General features: G+C 43.9%; 2 protein-coding genes across 2 annotated transcripts in view; one reads left to right on the plus strand and one right to left on the minus strand.

The window, feature by feature from the left end:
* LOC309525153 (uncharacterized protein C3orf49) overlaps positions 1-22,411 on the minus strand; it is a 254,711-nt gene that overhangs the window by 110,804 nt on the left and 121,496 nt on the right. The window lies entirely within an intron of this gene.
* Positions 12,948-20,908, plus strand: PSMD6 (proteasome 26S subunit, non-ATPase 6). Its single transcript, XM_082213253.1, has 8 exons — positions 12,948-13,212; positions 15,403-15,608; positions 16,330-16,475; positions 17,226-17,445; positions 17,548-17,656; positions 18,720-18,888; positions 19,944-20,021; positions 20,592-20,908. Exons 1-8 carry the CDS (start codon positions 13,068-13,070, stop codon positions 20,686-20,688), a joined length of 1,170 nt encoding a protein of 389 aa, XP_082069379.1. The 5' UTR covers positions 12,948-13,067; the 3' UTR covers positions 20,689-20,908.

Here is a 22,411-nt window from a genome sequence, read left to right on the forward strand (position 1 = left end):
GGCTGTCTCCTCTGCGGATGGGAATGGGTGGAGGGGCAGTGGAGAAATCCTTGTTCATCCTAGGCCGGCATGTCATCTGTCAGAGTCATACAATGCACCACTGTGCCTGCATTTCCCCCGTGAACCAGTGTTCTTCTTGCCTTGATTGTCAATTTGATAAACTACAGTTGTTGCAGGCGCGGTTCACCTAAGAGTGGTTCAACAAGCAATCCCGCTTCACAGGGAACTCTGGGAATTGTAGCTCTAGGAGGGGGATAAGGGTTTCCTAACGGTTCTCAGCACCCTTAACAAACTACAGCTCCCAGAATTATTTGGCGGAGGGAGCCATGACTGTTTAAAGCGGTATCAAAGTGCTGAAATTTGTGATGTAAATGTGGCCTTATACTTCAAGACCACTGCTTGGCGATCTAAGGATCTCACTGCTCTTTCAACGTTTGAAAGTACCGTACTTTCCCATGTATAAGGCGATGTAAAGTAAAGGTAAAGAGACCCCTGACCATTAGGTCCAGTCGTGACCGACTCTGGGGTTGCGGCGCTCATCTCGCTTTGTTGGCCGAGGGAGCCGGCGTACAGCTTCCGGGTCATGTGGCCAGCATGACTAAGCCGCTTCTGGCAAACCAGAGCAGCGCACGGAAACGCCATTTACCTTCCCGCCGGAGCGGTACCTATTTATCTACTTGCACTTTGACGTGCTTTCAGACTGCTAGGTTGGCAGGAGCAGGGACCGAGTGACAGGAACTCACCCCGTCGCGGGGATTCGAACCGCCGACCTTCTGATCGGCAAGTCCTAGGCTCTGTGGTTTAACCCACAGCGCCACCCGCGTCCCATAAGGCAAGGTATTTTTACTGTAAAACTATGTTAAAAACAGGGGGTCGTCTTATACACAGATAGTGTGGGGTGGGGTGGGTGATTGGTTGCAGCTGCGAGCAGGAGCTTGTCTTCGGCGATTTGATGGGTGATTGGTGGCTGTGTCAAGGGCTGCTTTGGATTGGTGGCTGCTGTGGTAATTTGGCTGGAGATTGGTGGCCGCGGCAAGGGCTGCTGTGGATTGGCTGCTACTGCGGCAATTGGACATGCAATTGCCAGCTGCTGTTGGCGAGTCGGCAGACACTTGGCGGCCTTAGTTTTCGGCATCCCCCCCCCAAAAAAAACCCTGAACAACTCTGGGCAACCCCCCCCAATAAGCTCAACAACCCTAGGCCATCTCCCCCCAAATATAGGGGTTGTTTTATACATGGGGGCATTATACACAGAAAAATATGGTATATTTTAAAATAATCTATATTGCTTAGATAGCTACAGTATTTGGACATATGGACTGCTTATGTTAACATCTGTGTTAGAATTGATGGACTCTTTTTGTTGGCAATGTGAGCTGCTGATGTTTCTTTTGTCTTTTTGTTATATTTTTTATGTATACACCCACCAAGGGAAAAAATAAAAATAAAGAAAAATGCCTTAAGCCATAAGGTATTGGACCATTTATCCAAGAAAAAAGAAATATGCACTGGAAGTGTTATGGGAAATGTTACACTCGGAATTGGTCGTCAAAATGCAAAGAGCATTATTCGGTACAATGTCTGTGTCCAAGCAAGTTCCAGGTTGTCAATCAAGACTGAAAAGTAGATTATCAGTGATTTTCAATCAATGGAAACCCATCAGTGAGGGACAAAGCAGAAGCAAAAAACTAAAGTGTTTAGAGTTAATTGCCAGTCCCAAACAGGAAACATGAGGACTAGTTACAAAAGAGACGGATCATCAATTGAAATGGACCGTGGGGGTTAATTACATGGATTTCCACTATGCTGTTAAAACATGGCATACCTGAGATAGGCAGGTGAAGCAACAGCTAGACAAAACAACAAGCATAAACTAAGTAGACTGAAAAGGGAATAGAACTTCAACCCTAACCCTAAAAAGGATTTTTATTTTTAAAAAGAGGATTTTGCTGCCACATCTGTATTTTTAAAGAGATGAGCGTCTAATTCAAATGTACACATTCCTTTCTCTTCATGGTTCATGTATGCATCTTGTAACTGGGTTCTCCCCCTCCTCCTCCTCCAGAGTAAGTGTGGGTCGCCATCACATATCACCACTTCTGGGGCCTTTTTACTCTAAAGCTTTGAACAAACACAGCCAGCACTGCGTTTTCTTAGCTCACATCCACAGCATACATTTAAAGCCCAGGACTTCCCCCCAATAATTCTGGGAGCTGTTAAGGATCCTGGGAATTGTAACTCGGGGGGGGGGCAACAGTTCTCAGGATTCTTTGGAGGAAGTCATAATAGTAATAGTAATAATAATAATAATAATAATAATAATAATAATAATAATAATAATTTATTTATATCCCGCCCTCCCCAGCCGAAGCTGGGCTCAGAGCGGCTAACAACAGTAAAATGATACAACATTCATTGTAAAATCAGTTCAAATCAGATTAATGGCAACCATTGGGCTAGAGTTGCCTTCCACTACTGCTCTGAATCCAGCCAGTCCATGACACGCACCACCTCATTCACAAACAAAGAACTCTGCATAAATTGGAGCAGACCTTGCTTGGAAAAGTTCGTAGGCATGTGATCAAATCTGCACTTCTATGCTCTGATCTAAGCATGGACCAGGAAGGTTCTCATCAAATTGCAGAATGAACCAAAATTCTCCATCCCTTATCTCATTTACATGTAAACAAAGAAACCCCAGAAGGGACAGTATTAAACCAAGGAAAAGGCCTTGCTCTCAAAAAGTTCCTTTTTGTGGTTGGCCATTTTTGTAGTACCCACGTGGAGGAGGATCATCGCGGGTATGCTTACTCATTTGCCCTCAATTCACTATTGCTGCAGGTACAACCATTCATTGTAGCAAAGAGCCGCGATACAACATCAAGTTGCGCTGAATTTAAAAGGCCGCATTATAGCTGTTATCACAGTATTGTATGCTGCAGCTGTTCTCCGGAGATTAGCATACGCATTTGGATAATGTGATAAAAGACCAAACCTAAATAGAATTCATGTAGCACTTCTCTGCAGAGGCGCACGTCTTCCTGGCATGAGGTGAGGAGGAGTTTGAATGCGCTCTTTGTAGAAAGAGAGAACAAGAACAACAGAATCCTCCAGAGAGGCCTTGGTTTTGGAAGGGAACCTGATCACAGGTAACTAGAAAAGATGGGAGGAAATGATGCTTGTCCTTTATTCCCTCTCCCCAGCAAAGACAAAAAGCCCAAGCAGGGCCCTGCAAAAGCGGTTACTCCAGGGTCAAAATTGGCACTAAGCTGCCACGTGTGAATAGAAGGCACTTGTGAAGGACAGCCAAGAAGGAATGAAAACAATGTTTGGAAAGGGAAGATGCTGAAATGATGCTCCAGTTCTCAATAGGAGCATTTCAGAGGAAGAAGAAGAAGAGTTTGGATTTGATATCGCGAAGGAGTCTCAAAGCGGCTAACATTCTCCTTTCCCTTCTTCCCCCACAACAAACACTCTGTGAGGTGAGTGAGGCTGAGAGACTTCAGAGAAGTGTGACTGGCCCAAGGTCACCCAGCAGCTGCATGTGGAAGAGCGGGGAAGCAAACCCGGTTCACCAGATTACAAGTCCACTACTCTTAACCACTACACCACACTGGGTCTCATATACCAGCCACTATCAATCTATGATAGGTGGAGAAAACCATCCTTTGACTTTCAGACTGATTCCCTGATTGGCTGATGCTATGGACCCTGGAAGTGCGGGCGGGGTGGTGGCAGCACGGGGACCTACAGATCCCCACCCACCAGATTGGCCAGTGAGGGCTGAATCTCCTTCCATGCTGACTGGTGGTTTAGGGATGTTGGGGAATTCAGCTGAAGACAGAAACAGGAGTGGAAATTGCTGGTTTGCTTATGGGTTCCATGTCCAGAATGGAAACCAATCCAGTGAATACAATTGGCATTTGCTGCTGCTGCTGTACTGTGTTTCCTTAGCACTGAAATGAATGGGGTGGAATAATGCTGATGACACATTATTGGTTATGTGAATTTAATAAGCTATGTAATGTCACCGCAGTGGATGGTGAGACAAATAGCAGAAAAATATGAATAGGAAAAATGACGAATAGGAAAAAGAACAACAGAGGAATGGTGCATGCAAGGAATACAAGGGGGAATGGAAACTGATGCCTTCTGATCTGCCAAGGCAGATCAACAAAGGAGAGAGAAAGATGCCAGCTGCTGACCACAAGGCCTCGTTGGCTGTGCCTAGGGAAGGACCCTTACCTGTAGAAGGACAAATCGAGCTGAGTCAAGGTGTGAAGAGAGGGAGGGAGAAAGAAATTGGGTTTGAAAAAGGAGAAAGGCTTATAGGTGCTGGTGCCACATGCAGATGTATTCATCCAATGTGCATGCAGAACTCTCTCTCTCTTAATATTATTTTATTAATTTTCCAAAAACAAAAAATGAAAGCAACAATCCATATTCAAACATAGAAAAGTAGAGTTGACTTCCTACTCCCTTCCCTGGTTCCACTGTTTATCATCATACCGCATGTCCATTTTAAATGATAAAATCATTAAAATTACTTATTGTTCAGTCATTATGTCTTTACAAGTCTTTTCAAAATCCTGCTAATGTGTTAACCTGTGTACATTGCTTCTGTATATATGCAATAAAGTCCTTCCAATCTTCTTTAAATTCATTGTCATCTCTTCCTCTTAATTTCAAAGTCAATTTTGCCATTTCAGCATATTCCATTAACTTCACTTGCCAATCTTCTTTAGCTGGGACACCTTCTTCTTTCCAATGTTGTGCTAATAATATTTGGCACCCACAGTGGCCAAACTGATGGAAACCAACCCCTCAATCAGGATGGGAGTGCAATAGCACTTTCCTGCTACTGTTCTCCAGCAACTGGCATAGACGCCCCAATCAGGCATCCACACGCCAACCAGGCATTGCCATCAAGTGGATGGGAATGACTAGCTTATGTAAACAGAGACAAACTGGGGCTGCCGATTCAGGAAAACAATGATCAAACTCAATAAAGTATCTAATTGTGTAAATGAGCTCCCCAGCCAAACCAACAACACTGCTTCTATTGCCAACTCGTGCCAATAGTCTCAGTCCTTGGCTGCTCTTCACCTCCCCCAACAACATTGTGTTTTTTGCGGGGGGTTTTTTTAAAGAGCATCTTGTAGTGCAATCAATACCCAGAATGTAGCAGAGTGATGGCAAAGAAAAGGATGTAATTTGTGCAATCACGCAAGGGAAAAAAAAAAAAACCACTCTGCTTTGGACTTGTGAAAGACAAGGGCAATCAGTGGTGCTTCTGAAGACCTTCGGAATGATGTGGAAGAGATGAAGAGCATGCAATTATAAGTGAGCGCAGCAAAGCTGTTCTCGTTAATTATACACTAAAGCAATGGGAAATTAACTAACCTGTGGATGCCACTGATGTGGCTATAATCAGCCATCAGCCAAAGTGTTTCAGCAGAAAGAAAAAGATAGTTTGAAAAAAGAAAAACCCCACAGCCAAAAGTCACAAAAATCACTCTGAAAACAAAGACACAGCTATTCAAGCATTCAGCTGGAAGTGTGAAAACAAAGCAAAGAAGCAATAAGGTTGCGAGACCAAAGACGTGCACTCCAGACAAATAGGATGGCCCTTGACAGTACCTCTGCCGGTCTCAGGTCACAGCCACACCATACACTTAAAGCGCGTGCTTCTGACTTCTCTCAAACTGTAGGATCCTTGTACCTCATTGCAGCTCTTCTGCTAGAGCTCAGTCCCAGGTTCAGGTTATGACAGCTGAGGGGCTGAAACACAGACGCGCTGGGAGAAGTGAGCTCTGCTGGCACAACTCTGTGCCGAAGTTCTCTGTTTTGCTGATGCAGCTCTCCCAGTCTAAGACCCAAAACAGGTGAGAGTGTTGGGATTCACAGGATGCTGTGTAAATAAGTCTCCAGGCTTCAGTTTGCTAGTTGATGCAACAGGCTGAAGGTGCTGGGTCAGAATGACTCAGAATGACAGTTGATTGGCTGTCATCTGTTTAAAAGGGAAGCCTGTCCAATGGTGGGCATGGTGTAGATGAGTGTGGAGTCTTCTTTTGCCTCAAGGTGCAGCCAGGTACTCTGTCTGATTATACGAACTGCTTCTGTAGATATTTGTATATATATTTTGCTCACAATAAATAATACTGACTAAAGAACCTGGGACTCTGAGCATTCTGCTACAGCGCCGCGAGGAATTCGTGACAGAGAGGTGTGGGGGGACATCCTAGTCTCCTTCGGGCTCAACCATGCCCCGATGATTATGCAAGTTTGTGTTTCTTGGATCTAACTAAAACTCCTTTCCAAAACCCTTTGCCTGCCTTCGAATCCCAGACACTCAGCATGTTACAAAGGCATGAGGCAAGAGGAGCTAGAACACAAACCAAACATTGGAGAAACAAACCACGGGTTGATGGGGTTTTTTAAATCTTCTGTGGAACAGCTTGTGGTTTGTTAAACAAAACCATGGCTTAGCTCTATGTACAAAGCTGGCTACAATGAACTATTTGTGACTATTATTTATTTGTATTATTTTCCCCTTGAAAAGCCTGGCAGCGGGGAAGTGTGCTTAAAACAGAGGTGTTTTTGAAAATTTCATTGCACCTGATCACTCTACCTGAACAGAAAAGCTGGCTTCACATAGATGAAGTGCCTTCTCCATTCTGCTGTAGTCAGAACATCTCTGTTTCTCCTGTGTGAAATTGTGGCTGTACTGTCTTGCTGATGCCGACAAACAGTCATGGATATGGTCAAGAATATTTTGCTGAGACTGAGCAGCTGTGCAGGTTGGCATGCCTCTGCCAACTATCTGAAGCAATGTAGCAGGAAAGTTGAGTGATAGAGGTCTGGAATTCCCTAAAAATCATTATTGAATTGTAGAATTGGAAGGGACACTGAGGAGCATCTCGTCCAATGCCTGCAATGCAGGGATCAAACCAGCAACCTTGATTTTATCAGCACCATGCTCTAACCAAGTGAGCTACAAAGTGCACACAGTTAAAAAGAAACCCCAACAAGCAAAGATGAAACACATGTGGGTGCACACACACAAACTTTGGCTTAATTTAATTAATGTTAAGGGGGTGTCTCAGAAAAATGAATTCTATTCACATTACTAGAAAGGTTCCTTATGGTATCTCCCACCGCCCCGTTAAATTAAACTGTCATAAAGGAAAGACTTTCCCCCTCCTGAACATTATTAGATTTAATGCGCTCATGTACTTAAGAGAATGTTGTTAAACTTTCCTCTGGCTTAACTTCACCAAAGTCAATAGAGTCACAACGCCAATGGAGCATTTTGCTCAGCATAGCTAAGTTTATGACAATTAAAGAGTATTATTTTTGGACGTGAAGACTTCCACAGATTGTAAAATGTCAACAATAATTAGTTATTTAAACAGTCCATAATCTTCTAGAAACCTTTCTCAGAAAAACACAGCATGCAATACACCCTCTGGGTTTGCAAAAAGATGCGGAGATATATGTTTATGAGATGTGACGTATAAATCAAGGATGTATCAGTATTCCTCTAGTCAAGGCTTTTAAAAGCACCGAAAGAATAAGAGAGTAATGGGGGGAAATGGGCTTCAAATGCCAGTTGATTTGAATTCCCCCATTCTGTGAGCGGTAGGAAGCTGCAGAGTAGCTTTGCAGCCACACCAGTTTCCTGCGGGATAAGAGACCTTTGAAGACTGCGTTGCACATTTAGTAATAAACACAGGATCACTTTTCTCTACCCGGTCAAAATCAAATAGCCCAAATTGCCTTTTTTTTGACCGTGCTTCACATTTAGGTTGGGCAAAAGAGCCTCACAGTTTCTGGTCACCCTACAGGCTGGAGTGAGTGAGAGCCATTCTAATGATTGCCACCATTAATTCATACCTCCCAACATTTCTCCGATGAATATAGGGGCATCTTATTCCATAATAATGATAACTTTTATTATTTATACCCTGCCCATCTGACTGGGTTGCCCCAGCCACTCTAGATGGCTTCCAACATATATAAAAACATACTAAAATGTTAAACATTAAAAAACTTCCCTATACAGGGATGTCTTCAGATGTCTGTATACTTCAGAGGTCATATAGTTACTATTCTCCTTGGCTCAGGGGTCGTAAAACCACATACCCTCTGATGAAAGTAGGGATACCCTCCAACAACAGTACCCTCAAATCAAACCAGGATGGCTTCTGTAGATCCAGGAATGTCAGTATTCAATTGTTTGAGCCAAATGGTGCCAAAACAAACATGAATGCTGGGGATTGAATCTGGGACCTAGATGCTCTACTACTGAGTTATGGCTCATGTACTTAAGAGAATGTAAACTGTTGTGGGATCGCCAGCAAAAAGGAAAATGTTGATACAAAGGAGAAAACAAGAATGTGATTGTTTGAATTTTGCATAGGTGTCTTATTTATTCTTCATTGTTGCACATGCAACAAAGGAGAGACCTATGAAGAAACTCATTTTTTAAAAATGTCAGGTGGACATGCAAATGTCTCTGGCATAAGGTTAGGATGTGCAAAAACTGTAACACTGGTAGCAGAGGCCACTATTTTTGAGGGAAAATAAACCTCAGAGAATTCATGGCTGGGCGGGGAGATGGCAGGCCTTAGGAGCACTGCTCTAGGAATTCAAATGCAAGACCTTTCTCAATTATGCCTTCAATTGCTTGCACAATTCAACTCATGCTGCTTAGCAATATTTTGGGAGAAACAGGGTGTTACAGTTAACAACACATTAGTAGTGATGGCACCATTTCACCTTAGGATGCCCAGAGGAAAAAGAGGCAGCAGAACATAGTGTAACTGTGCTGGGGGATTGCTCTGAAACACTGCCATCTTGCGAGTATTTAGAGATAATACAGCATAAATCTGCTTTAAAGTTTTGGCAGCAGCTTCATTCCCAGCACTGCTTTAGGAATTTGAAGAAACCAGAAAAACCCCAGGGTGGTTTTGAAATTAGTGGTTACAGTCAATGCACTTCTGAATAGAATCTAATTGTATCCCAAACACAGAGGAAAACCTGATCTTTGATCTCAGGAACCTCCATGCAAAATATGGTTACAATATCTTAAAAGAGACATACAAGGGAAACAACTTTCCAAAATATACAGCAATGCTAGTGCTGCTGGATTCATCAGTAGGACAAATATGTTGTAGTATAGCAGTCCAGGCAAACCTCCTAAAATATTTATCCCAGTTGGAATCCATGTTGGATTAGATTTGTGCTGCAGTTTATTTGTTTTCAAGCATCATTTACACATTACTTGGTTTTTGTAAAAACTCTAAGACTAATCCCAAGCCCCTATATTCTCACTCAACTACTTTGTTCTGCAGAACCAGAGGCAAACAAGGTGGTCACATACGTAAGTCACACGATAACCTAAAATAAACCTTTTCAAGAATATAACAATATGAAATTAAAATATAAAATTTATATTTAATGACACATCATTTATATCAGGCAATATAACACTTGTACGACAGGAGCAAGACTTCCAGTGAAAAGGAGGCATGACAAGTTTTTGTCATGACATCAAGTCTATTCTTCTTATATATATTTCATATGTGACAGTGTAAAACAGAGTGTTACTGTGATTGTTTTCATCATCCCTTTCTTCAAGGCTTTTGGTTTGCTCTTGTGACTGTTCTCATCATTTCTTAAAGTACTGTTTTTATTAGCCATCTATTGGAGCACGAGAAATGAAATACAGTCGTACTTTGGTTCTCGAACGCCTTGCGACTCAAACGTTTTGGCTCCCGAACACCACAAACCAGGAAGTGAGTGTTCCAGTTTGCAAACATTCTTTGGAACCCAAATGTCCAACGTGGCTTCTGATTGAGTGCAGGAAGCTCCTGCAGCCAATCAGAAGCCACGCCTTGGTCAAATGGAGTTCTGGAATGGATTCTGTTCGAGAACCAAGGTAATGCTGTATAATAAAACCTTGTGGGATCAAATTCTGGTGAATTTCGCTGGATACCCCAAGGACTTCCATGTGTGCCTTGGAGCGCTTCCAGACAATCTATTGAGCATTCATCCGGATTTGTTTGCAGGGAGAGATTAGACAACGTTGCCTATTTAATGAGGATTCATTCTGGCTTTCTTCACGAGGTTAGATGGCGTTGCGTCAAAGCAAGTGCTATCCCACTTTTCTAGAGCATGTCCCCATCCTTTTATCTCAAGAAGCCTGATCTTTTGGGAAAGTTTGTTTTGCAAGAACTCTTCATCAACTGTACCTGTGATACCTGCATTTGCCAGTGTGCGACTGAGTCCACCTCCAAAATAGCAACAGCCTGGACGCACCTTTGGTTGTTGCTCTCAGATGTATGGATAAAAGTGTGAACTTTTGAGGCTGAGTTGGGACAGTTCATGCCTCATTCATGGAAATACTTTGTGTGTGGTTTCTCTCCTTCTCTCTACCTCCCCACAACCGTGCAGCTGGATTGCATCTCCAATACAAAAGTGATGAAATGTTGTCCTGTAATGTTCCGTACTGATGCATATCTTTAGCCTCTCCATCAACTGCAGGCCAGCTTGGAGCAGCGTATTAACCTTCCTGCTTTGATAGCTGCGGTTGTTCTCTGAGCGGTCTTCAGATAGCCAGCGTTCACCGCCAAACAGGAAAGTAGATTATTGAGAGCAAGCTCAGTAATGAAGATACATTTAATAAGCAACTCCTGCAAACATTTTCCGGTACCAATTAGGGAGAGGGAGTGAAATGAAATGCGGTCGGAAAATTACTGTGAGCTGTGCACTAATGAAGTGACAAAACAGAATGCAGAGGGAACCTTAGAGGAGCTGAATACATGGTAACAAGGCAGGGAATAATGTGGACCTGCTGACACTGTTCTACTGCCTGCCAAATTGGATTTTGAACATGTGAATTGCCTAGACCACTTTCCCCCCTTCGCCGTCAGTCCAAGAAGAACCAAGAAAAGTGCATAGCTGAAAAGAAGCTGCCTTGTAGTGAATCAGACCATTGGCCCATTTAATTCTTAAGTCAGTTCCAGGCTTATTCAGTCATTCTCCTTCCACCACCAGAGTGCACAAGGAGGAAGAAGGAGGAGGAGTCCATTGGCCTTCAGCTGTCCCACCCCCAAACAAACTTGGTAAAGCCATCAGGGACCCTTTCCTACTGACTAAGCTGCTGGCTCGTTTCCTGAACTTGTTTCATGTGCACACATTCTAGGAGTCTTGTGAATTTTGATCTTGAGACCATGGTAATAGCGCATCTTGGCAAGTTTACTCAGTAACATGCACTCACACAGGTCCTCAAATGCTGATGTTCTCAATTTCCTGTGACGCGAGATTGAGTGTTAAAGCATTAGGAGAATTATATGCTCTGTGATGGCAACAGGGGTCTCTTAACATTCCTGGCACCCTTAACAAACTACAGCTCCCAGAATTCCTTGGGGGAAGCCATGGCTGTAGTAGTATCATAGTGCTTTAATGTGGCCCATGAGTTTATTAGCAGGACAGTTAAGGGAAAGGGCTGTAGTTCTGTGATAGAACCCTCTGCCTTGCCTCCAGAAGGTCCCAGGTTCAATCCAGAAGGTCCCAGGTTCAATCCCTGACATTTCCAGGTAGGACTGTGAGAGATTTCCCCTCTGAAACCCCGGAAAAATCATTGCTAGTCACTGCCAGTAGTGAGCTAGACCAGTGGGTCTGACTCTGTATAAAGCTCATTTATAACGATGGTAATTTAAAAGCAATTCCAGACAATGTATTTGTCTCATATGGTTTTAATTATATATGAACATGAATGAATCTGACACCTATTATTTAATGTGAGATTCTTGCTGGCAGAAATTAGGTAGCAAGCTGTGACTGCAAATAATAAGCCTGTAGCAAATCAAGCTTGAAAACAAACAAGGTAAGCAACAGAGTCCTTCGGTTCCGTAAGAAAATAGATTAAACATGGGCATGGTCTCCCTGCGACCTTTTTAATCACATTCGTCAGTGATTTACCGTTTCTCCGGAGCAAGTCCCTAAATCCTGAATTCAGCCGCACCTATGAGCTCTGAAACAGCACCATCTGGTGACTTCATGTAAGATTACAATGCAGTGAAACAAATGACCAGCAAATTTGAAGTTGTTGAGAGGATCAAATGGGAAGGAGGGAGATAACCACATGCTGAACATGGGATGGAAGTGGGATTTAAAATTAAAATAACCAATCTGGCTTTTTAAACAGTGTCTTTCTCGCTATGTTATGTATTTTGTGTTCTCGCTATGTTATGTATTTTGTGTTTTTATATTGTAAAAACCGCCCTGAGATCCTTAAATGAAGGGCGATACAGAAATTTAATATAAATAACTAGATAGATAGCTTAGCCGCTCCTTAGGAGGGAAAAAATGTGGGATTTTAATAATAATAATAATAATGATGATGATAATAATGATAATAATAATAATAAGCAGCCTGTCCTCTCATGGAGATGGAGGCGGCGGAAAATAGGTCAGATTTCAATATAAATTAAAAAAAAGCCACTCATTGAGAGGGGGGGAAAGTTGGGATTTCAAATAAGATAAATTAAATAAATCGAAATAGAAATGAGCTTGCACGCTCATTGAGAGGGGGGGAAAGTTGGGATTTCAAATAAGATAAATTAAATAAATCGAAATAGAAATGAGCTTGCACGCTCATTGGGAGCAGGGAAAAGTTGGGATTTCAAATAAGATAAATAAAATTAAATGGAAATAAACAGAAATGAGCTCACCCGCTCATTCGAGGGGAAGAAAGCTGGGATTTCAAAGTAAAGCGAGACGCCCACAGGAGGAGCCTGCAGGGGCGTAACTGACTCCTCTGGCCAGACCGAGGACGCCCCTCTCGCCCCGCACATGGCGGGCTCCGCGCCGCGAAGGCGGGACCCGGAAGTGCTCCTTCGGCGGCGGAAGAAGATGCTTCCCCTGCCGGCTGCTTCCGCTTCCGGGTGACGGGCTGAGTCACTCCGCCGCTGCCTCCCTCTCGCTCACCCACCGGCCGACCGAGCTTCTGTCCTCGCCCAGCTGCCGGGTCCGTCCCCCCCGCTCCGCCCGCCGCCGAGATGCCTCTGGAGAACCTGGAGGAGGAGGGCCTCCCCAAGAACCCCGACCTCCGCATCGCCCAGCTGCGCTTCCTCCTCAGCCTCCAGCCCAAGCGCCCCGACCCGGCCGTGCGCCAGGAGCTCATGGCCGCCATCCGCGAACACGGTGAGTGAGGGGAGGCCGCCTCGGCTCTGAGTCAGGCGTCTGTTACCCCGCCTTTTCCCTGAAAAGGCGGCTCGCAGATCTGGAAAAAAAGGGCAGCTTCAAAACATGCGGGGGGTTACAACATTTAAAAAGCCATTAAACTTTAAATGTCGTCCTGGGACTGATTGGGGTAGAAATCCCCTAAACGGTATAGGAATTTATTCATGTATATAACTACCGCGGCAAGAATGTCATTTGCCCCAAGAATGGAAAGAAAAGAAAGATTGGATACAAAAGCTCACGGACTCTGCAGAAATGGCGAGCGGAACTTACTGGGAAAATAAGAAACCGAGACAAGAAGCTTTTAAAAAAATAAATTAATAAAAGAATGTAAATGGTTTGTTGGATATGTACCAATAAATTGTAAACAGATAAGGACCTTGGCAGGATCATTGTAATAGCCTGCCGTTTCGCAAGAGTCAATAAATAAAGTAGATGAATGAAATAGTAAGTTGATTTAGAATATGCAGCAAATGATAAATATAAATTTAAGGAACCGCAGAAAGAGGAGGAAGGAAGTCGGGTTCTGAAATGTTAAAATGGCTGTAAAACTATTGAAATGTGTTTAACTGAAAATCACTTGTTGTTGTCATTTATAATATGTACATCTTCAGGGAGTGTCCAGAAAGTGGTGCTGGCGGATGAGTGTTCAGACCCATGGCTCTCACTTGTGGGGTGCCTCAGGGTTCCGTCTTCTCCCCCACACTTTTTAATATCTATATGAAGCTGCTGGGAGAGATCGGGGGTTTGGGTTGGGTGTTCATCAGTATGCAGATGATATCCAGCTCTACCTCTCTTTCAAATCAGAACCAGTGACGGTCCTGTGTGAGTGCCTGGAGGCAGTTAGAGGAGGGACGATGGCTTTACAGATTGAGGTAGAATCCTGAAAAGACAGAAGTTCAGTTTTTGGGGAACAGGGGGCAGACAGGTGTGGGGGACTCTCTGGTCCTGAATGGGGCAACTGTGTCCCTGAAGGAGCAGGTGCACAGCCTGGGGGTCATTTGGGACTCACAGCTGTCCATGGAGGCGCAGGTCAATTCAGTGTCCAGGGCAGCTGTCTACCAGCTCTATATGGTATGCAGGCTGAGACCCTACCTGCACGCAGACTGTCTCACCAGAGTGGTGCATGCTCTAGTTATCTCCTGCTTGGACTACTGCAATGCGCTCTACGTGGGCCTACCTTTGAAGGTGACCCGGAAACTACAACTGATCCAGAATGCGGCAGCTAGATTGGTGACTAGGAGTGGCTGCCGAGACCATATAACAGTGGTCTTGAAAGACCTACATTGGCTCCCAGTACGTTTCTGAGCACAATTCACAGTGTTGGTGCTACCTTTAAAGCCCTAAACTGCCTCGACCCAGTATACCTGAAGGAGCGTCTCCATCCCCATCATTCAGCCTGGACACTGAGGTCCAGTGCCAAGGGCCTTCTGGCGGTTCCCTCGCTGTGAGAAGGGAGGCTACAGGGAACCAGGCAGAGGGCCTTCTCAGTTGCTGTGCCCGCCCTGTGAAATGCCCTCCCATCAGATGTCAAGGAAATAACTATCCGACTTTTAGAAGACATCTTAAGGCAGCCCTTTTTAGGAAAGTTTTTAATGTTGAAGTTTTATTCTGTTTTTAATGTTCTGTTGAAAGCCGCCCAGACTGGCTGGGAAAACCCATCCAGATGGGTGGGGTAGAAATAATAATAATTAAAAAAACAACATCAACAACAATAATAATCAAGCACAAGTTATGAAGAAGTGGCCTAATCAGCTCAATGTGGTACTCTTGGATGGATCCAGAGATAGTGGATTTCAGGGAGCCATTTAAGATTTCAGTGTAGGAGTGTGCCATTATTGAATGCACTCTCGCTTTTAAAAAGCATACACTATGATTTTCCTGGTTTTATCCTCACAAAAACGCGACGAGGCAGGTTGGGCTGAGAATGAGTGTGAGCTGGTCCAAGGTTGTATTTTTTGCCTGAGTGAGGATTTGAATTTAGGTCTCCCCAGTCTCAGGCCAAACACTTCGAATCACTGCCTCATGTTGGTTTTCTGCTTTTGTGAGGGGACAAAGCAATGTTAATTTCTTCTGAACTTTTTGCTGTTGTGATCTAAGATATGATTTTGGCAGGGCTAATTGTTCAAATGGTTATGTTGTCGTCCACAGACATGGCCCCGTATTATGAATCCCTCTGCAAGTCACTTGATTGGCAGGTAGATACAGATCTCTTGAATAAGATGAAGAAGGCAAATGAGGAGGAGTTGAAACGCCTTGATGAGCAGCTGGAAGATGCAGAGAAGAACTTGGGGGAAAGTGAAATCCGTGATGCCATGATGGCCAAAGCTGAATATCTCTGCCGAATCGGGGACAAGGTATTTATTTTGTCACATAAAATTAAATGTGTGTAAAGCGCTTTCTGGGTATTTGCCTCCACATTCTCAGAACGTGGGGTGGGAGGGAGGGGCAGGTGGGCATGCGTTGGCCCTGCCATTCTGATTGACTTTTGTGCATTGAGCAGGGTGATTTGAAGAGGATCTCTTTGTGTGCTTGGTGATCAGGATCCCCGTGTGATCAGAGTTCTCAGTTGTGTGGAGGATTCTGAGCGCACTCAATTGCATGCATGGAGTTCCCCTCAATGTGAGAAGGCCTGAAGTTGTAGCCAGAGAAATACTGGGAGTGGGATCAGTGAGCACAACCCCACTTCTGCTTCCATGAGTTCTCAGATTGTGGTTTTGCTTCTCCCCAAAAAGCCACAATCACAAACCATCTTTAAGCCTTGGTTTGTTGTTTATTGTACTTGCACCAGAGGAGGAGAAGTCAGGAAAGTTGCATGAATATGCTGCTCATTTGTGGTAAACCATGGTTAGCCAGAAGCTGTGGCTTATTGTTACATGTCAATGCACTCCTTTATCTCTGTTATTTGTTAGCTGAAAGGTTCATGCTCCTCATACATACCTGCTTTCCTTCAATCAGTGGGGGAACGTAGTGCAAAACCTTGGATGGGTCAGGGGGTACCTGTTAGCAAATTACAGATCTGTTCTCCAGAGCGTCAGATCTGCGGCATCTAACTTAAGCAAATGCTGTCTTTGTCAGGAAGCTGCTCTGACTGCCTTTCGGAAGACATATGACAAAACTGTGGCTCTAGGACATCGGCTGGATATTGTGTTCTATCTCCTCCGAATTGGCCTGTTTTATATGGACAATGACCTCATCACCCGGAACACTGAAAAAGCAAAAAGGTACCATTTCTGTTGTTGTTGCTGCTGCTACCTTGATGTGCAAAGCATTAGTCTCTCGCTTAACAGTAATACAGGTTCTGAAGATGTAGTCTGGTTGCTAGGGAATGGCTTCTTTATGTAGCAGGGAGTGTATACTTTAGATGAAGTGTGGCGTGAAATTCAGAATTTTCAGAAACATGATGATCCTTAAAAGGATTGGATACTTCATTTCATATATTTTTAAACAGCATGTTGGGGAAAATCAAAATACACAATACTTACTGAACAAAAAAAAAAACATTTTAGGAACCTGAAAGGTGTTAAAGATACCAGAAGAATACACTTTTATGAAAATTAAAAGTACCAGTAGCTTTTATTCAGTCAGTGCCCACTTATCTGGGAGTTAGCCTCATTTATCTTAGTTGGACTTGGGTTCCAAGGAACCACACCTAGGATTGGGCTATGAGTGTCTTAGAAGGTAGTAGGCAAAATTAGTTATCCTTAACTTAGAATTACTACTTCATTTATATCCCACAGGATCATTGTCTAAAAAATCAAGCCATACATCAGAGTAGTTGATAAGAGCTGCAGCTGAAAGCAACCTGCAGCACACCGCTTTGTCAAAGGTTGCAGTGTAGTCTCAAAGCAAAACCATCCCATAGCTTTTGTTTGAACTACTGTAATAAAGCTAGTTAAGCAAATGGATGAAAATGCTTGTGCATGGCTAAGGATGCTGGGGAAATAACACACATACCTGTTTTCTTTTAAAAGCCTAATAGAGGAAGGAGGAGATTGGGACCGTCGGAACCGCCTAAAGGTCTACCAGGGTCTTTACTGCGTGGCCATTCGAGACTTCAAGCAGGCAGCTGAGCTTTTCCTGGATACAGTTTCAACATTTACATCTTACGAACTTATGGATTACAAAACCTTTGTAACATACACAGTCTATGTCAGCATGATTGCATTAGACAGGCCTGACCTTAGAGAGAAGGTACGCCAAGCAGCTACTTCCACAGAGAACCTTCAGAGTGTGCTTTGTGTTCCTTATTCCTTTCATGTCTGATTTTTGCTGGCTTTGTCTGATTTCTTTTAGGTTATCAAAGGGGCAGAGATTCTGGAGGTTTTGCACAGTTTACCCAAAGTCCGGCAATATCTTTTTTCACTCTATGAATGTCGGTATTCAGTTTTCTTCCAGTCGCTGGGTAAGGAAGTGTTTCTGCTTTTTAGCTCTGTGGGGGGTTACTGGGCTGTTAGGTGGGCAGCACACAGCTTGTGGGTTACATGTGCAGCCAGCCCACCCAGACTTGCCCCCCCCATCTCCTAGGATTAGACAGAAACAAAAAACACGCATCCACTTCCCTGTACCCACCAAGACTTGCCCTCCCCATCTCCTAGGGTTAGCAGTCTCAAACCTTTTGGCCCATCCTCAATCAAAGGAGGGGCAAGAATTAAACTGAGATTTCCAAGAGGTAAGTAAAGCTGATCCAAAGCTGGTTCTGGATGTAACTGCTTCAGCAGGCTGAACAAATGAGAAGGAAGGTGGAATGTGTCCCTGACCTGACATCTTTCCGCAGGGCCTGCAAGACAGAGTTGTTCCGCCAGGCCTTTGGTCAGGGCGCAGCCTGACTCCCTCCTCTGGCAACCTGCACAGAATTCTGCTTAATTGGTTGCCATCAATTTGATTTAATTAATTTTTATAATGAAATATTTTTAGATTGTGTGACTATTTGACTGTTTGATTATTTGATTGTTGTTAGCTGCCCTGAGCCCGGCTTCGGCTGGGGAGGGCGGGATATAAATAAAATTTATTGTTATTATTATTATTATTATTATTATGAGCGTAGAAGTAAAATGCCCACAAATAACATAAGATTTGGTCCTCGCCACTCAACTTTAAATAGACTATGTTTCCCATGTTGTCTCCTGGATGAGAGAAGCTAGGTTTATTCAATCTTTCTTAAGGGGCTGGCCACACAGGAACGCAGGTGCTGATGTTAACAGATACACAGGTCTCCCGAGATAGGCTTAACCTGCCCTCGCTAGTTTGCATCAGGCGTAGCCAGTGTGATGTCCTTCAGATTATGTTGAACTCCATCTTCCATCATCCTTGCCCATTGGCTATGCTGTCTGGGGCTGATGGGAGACTTTATAGTGTCCACCAATATTCAGTGGCACATGGTTCATGCTGTTAAACTACCTTCTGGGGAGAAACAAAACTTTTGTGAAACACAGACCTCATTTTGTGTTCTTATGTTTCCCTTTCAGCCACCGTAGAGCAAGAGATGAAGAAAGATTGGCTGTTTGCGCCCCACTATCGCTATTACGTTCGGGAAATGAGAATCCATGCCTACAGCCAGCTCCTAGAATCCTACAGGTCGCTTACACTAGGTTACATGGCAGATGCTTTTGGAGTCTGTGTAGAGTTCATAGATCAGTAAGTATATCTATATCTCTCTATATATTTTAAATGCATTTCTACAGTTTGTAGTGATTCCTGTCTAGCTAAGGGGTTAGGTCATTTGATGATATCTTTGTTTTTTAAAAAAAAATGTGAGGAAGAACCATTGATTGCAAGACTTGCAGAGGTTGGGTAAGGCAAGAATCACAGAATTGTAGAGTTGGAAGGGACCCCGAGGGTCACAGAGTCAAACCCCCGCATATCATCTGAGCAGAGGAGCCTTGGGGTGCTTGTGGAAGCTGCACTCTGTACAGACTCCACCCTTCAGTTTTGGAACAGGAAGACTGGAACTCTTCCTGAGGCTTTTATAACCCAGGATCAACTATACAGTAATATGCTGGATGGGTGTGTGTATGCCTGTGAATATGGCTGTGCTGCAGCTGGTGCAGGGTGGTTTGGTGCGCCTCCTGCTGACGGAGGGAGGCAAGAGCTTGTACAGCTAATTCTCAGCAGCTACACACTTGCTTCTTCTGGGCCCAGTTGAAGATGCTGGTGCTGTATTTGAAGCCCTTTATGGGCTGGGACCATCACTCCCTGCGGTTATCAAATCCGGGCCTGCTGTGCGTCCTTGATGTGCTATAGAAACTTGCTAGGAAGGCGCCGTAGATTAAAGGAATACTGCTGCAGCATCTTATTTGATTATGCCTTTGCATACTGCACCAGAAATGCTAGCCCACATGTTACACAGGTGTAAGCTGCAGGAGCAGAAGCGTCTGTGAGTTGCACTGCAGCAGCCACTAAGCAGTCCTAGCCCCATTGTGGTTTGCTAATTGCAGTTCTTTAGTTTGATAGCTGTAAACAGAGCAGAATTAGGCTGGTCGAAGCACTTTCCAACATCTTTCAAGAAGTGATTGCTTGCATCAAGCTAGCATGGCTGTAGGCCACAATGTTAGGCTTGTACCTGCCACCCCTGAGGCAAGGCCCCAAACTGGACCAAAAAATGCCAGTCTTGCATCATCCACCATGAAATTTCAGGTGCTTTGCAACAGATACAGATGGTGGTGTCCTAAGCACACTCTCTCTCTCTCCAGGGAATTGTCAAGATTTATTGCTGCTGGGCGACTACATTGCAAAATAGACAAAGTCAACGAAATAGTAGAAACTAACAGGTACAGTATGTTGGACACCACACCCGCTAATACCAAAAAACTAGTAGTGAGATCATGCTTAACATTAAGGACTTTGCAGCCTTTTAATTGCTGCCCAACCAAACGTATTGCATACGTTTTACAGATGGAGAGGTAGTAGCTTGCCCAAAGCCAGGTGAGATAAGCTCTGCTCACCCAACTCAAAATACTCTTTCTACTGGAACAATATCTTTATTAGAGATAACTTTCTACCTTCTCTCATCAGCTCATCTGCCATGGAAGATACCAGGGCAGGTGTCACGATTGACTCTCAGCAAATGGGGTGGGGCAGTACTGGCCAGGCTTATTGCCCAGCTGAGCTAAATATTACTGAAGACACACCCATGCTCTCCTGCACCTGTGTGTTCCAGGGAAGGATTAGTAGTGATGAGCAAGCTGCCTTTCAGGAAACTTTGCCTGCAATTACTGCTTTGCTCATAATGAGCTTCCTGTTCAGTATTTTGAGGAACTCTTTAAACAGTTTTTGGGAGCTGTTTGATAAGTCATTCCTAGTGAACCACCTGACTAAATTCTCTCTCTCTGTCTCTTTAGGCCCGACAGCAAGAACTGGCAGTATCAAGAAACCATTAAAAAAGGAGACTTGCTGCTAAACAGAGTGCAGAAGCTTTCTAGAGTAATCAATATGTAACTTTTAAAAAAGCAAAAGGGGGAGTGTGTAATTGAGACTGAAGCATTTTGGAAGTCATCACTGTATGGTATTACTTCTGCTGTTGCTGAGGAAATTGGAACCGTGGTGTAGTTAAGGGGTTTTTTTTATATAGGCTACTTCCATACGTTAACAAACCTGTATAAATGTTCTGTTTGTGTTTTCAGATCAATTTCATTTATTAAATGTATAATACAGTTGATTTTCCTGTTGCTTGAGTGGGCTTATTTTGGTTAATAAAATTGGTTTATTTTAAAGCAGCAGAGATGCTGCTTGAGATGGCCTGAGTGGGGCCACTTGCGTTCCTGCTGCCCAGGTGATCAATGACCAGTTGAGCTGAACCAGGAGCATGGTGGGAGGTTTAAAGCTCCCCCCCTCGCCATTCTTGTAGCAGACAGTATACATCTTCCTGGGGTGTGGCTGAGATTAACCAAGAACCAGGTGAGGGTTGCCCACTTGTAATTCAAAGCTTAGTGCTAGAGTTTGTCCCAAAACTGGTGGCCTGTTCCCTGTGGGAGAGCATATATTAAGTTAATTAACATTCTCCCCCCTTCCTCTTTTGACCAATAAATCTATCCAACACAGCTGGCCAGTTCCCCCCACACAGGTAAATGTGCTGCTTAGATAAATTGCTGCCATGCAAAATTATGTGATGCTAAGCTTCTGTGTGAGATTTTAGTGTCTGCTTGGATAGGGAAAGTTGGGTTGGGGGCTGCAGCAGCAACCTATTGAGAGATGAAATGGGATCATAAATATTGGATTGCTCAAGCAGGGGAACAGAAAGCAATTAGAGCATTAGGCCACTGAAGATGAGACTATTGAAAAGCAGGCTTCTAGAAGGTACATTAAGGGCCTTGATGAGGTGTGGAGAAACTACTCAGGTAAACAGTACATCCAGCATGAGGCATCCAAGGAATGTTGGCTGACACAATCCACAATGCGCAACCTGCTGTGCAAGTGAACAATAGCTTCCATCTAACCATAGTTTCCTTTATCTTGGAGGTAAAGAAACCTGAGCAGCTCTTCTAGAACCGATAATGAGCTTAGCATTTATGATTAAGCCTTAAACAAAACCTACCTTGTAATAACTGAAAAAAACCTACATTTCACTGATATCCTTTAAATGACAAGGGTGAATGTTTCTAATCAAGCATTTTGTCACTATAAGCTCTACACATGTACTGTCTACAGCAGGTGTGCGGAGCCCAACCTATGGCCAAATCTGAGCCTGCCATGTTTACTCCTTCAACCCATGAGGCTGTTTGGGGAAGCCATGTCTGCCCACCCTACACCTGACATCATATAGGCAAAGACGGGGTTTGACAAAAGCCACTTTGTGCAGCTCCCAAGGTACACAACAAGCAGCTGTAGACAATTATAACACTTCAAAGAATAGTCAGCACACTCCTGTGATATTTGTCCAGGCAACCATGTACAGCAATTTTCCTTAGACGTTTATGAATGAAGAACAAACATCAAATCTCTGCAAGATTTTCTCAAGAGGCTGCCCCAGCATAAGAAATGGCAGCTATAGATTAGGCTTCTGCAGCTTAGTTTGTTCCATTTCACTTGTCAACCCATAGCTTTTATCAAATCCTTCAGTATAGAGCAGGCATGTGCAACCGGTCGATCGTGGGGTGTTATTGGTTGTTCCTGGTTGATTTTGGGATCCTGATTGATAGCCAGCCAGCCAGAGCCTTGGGGG

The sequence above is a fragment of the Podarcis vaucheri genome, assembly GCF_965113315.1.
Source record: "Podarcis vaucheri genome assembly, chromosome: 2".
Classification (NCBI taxonomy): Eukaryota; Metazoa; Chordata; class Lepidosauria; order Squamata; family Lacertidae; genus Podarcis; species Podarcis vaucheri.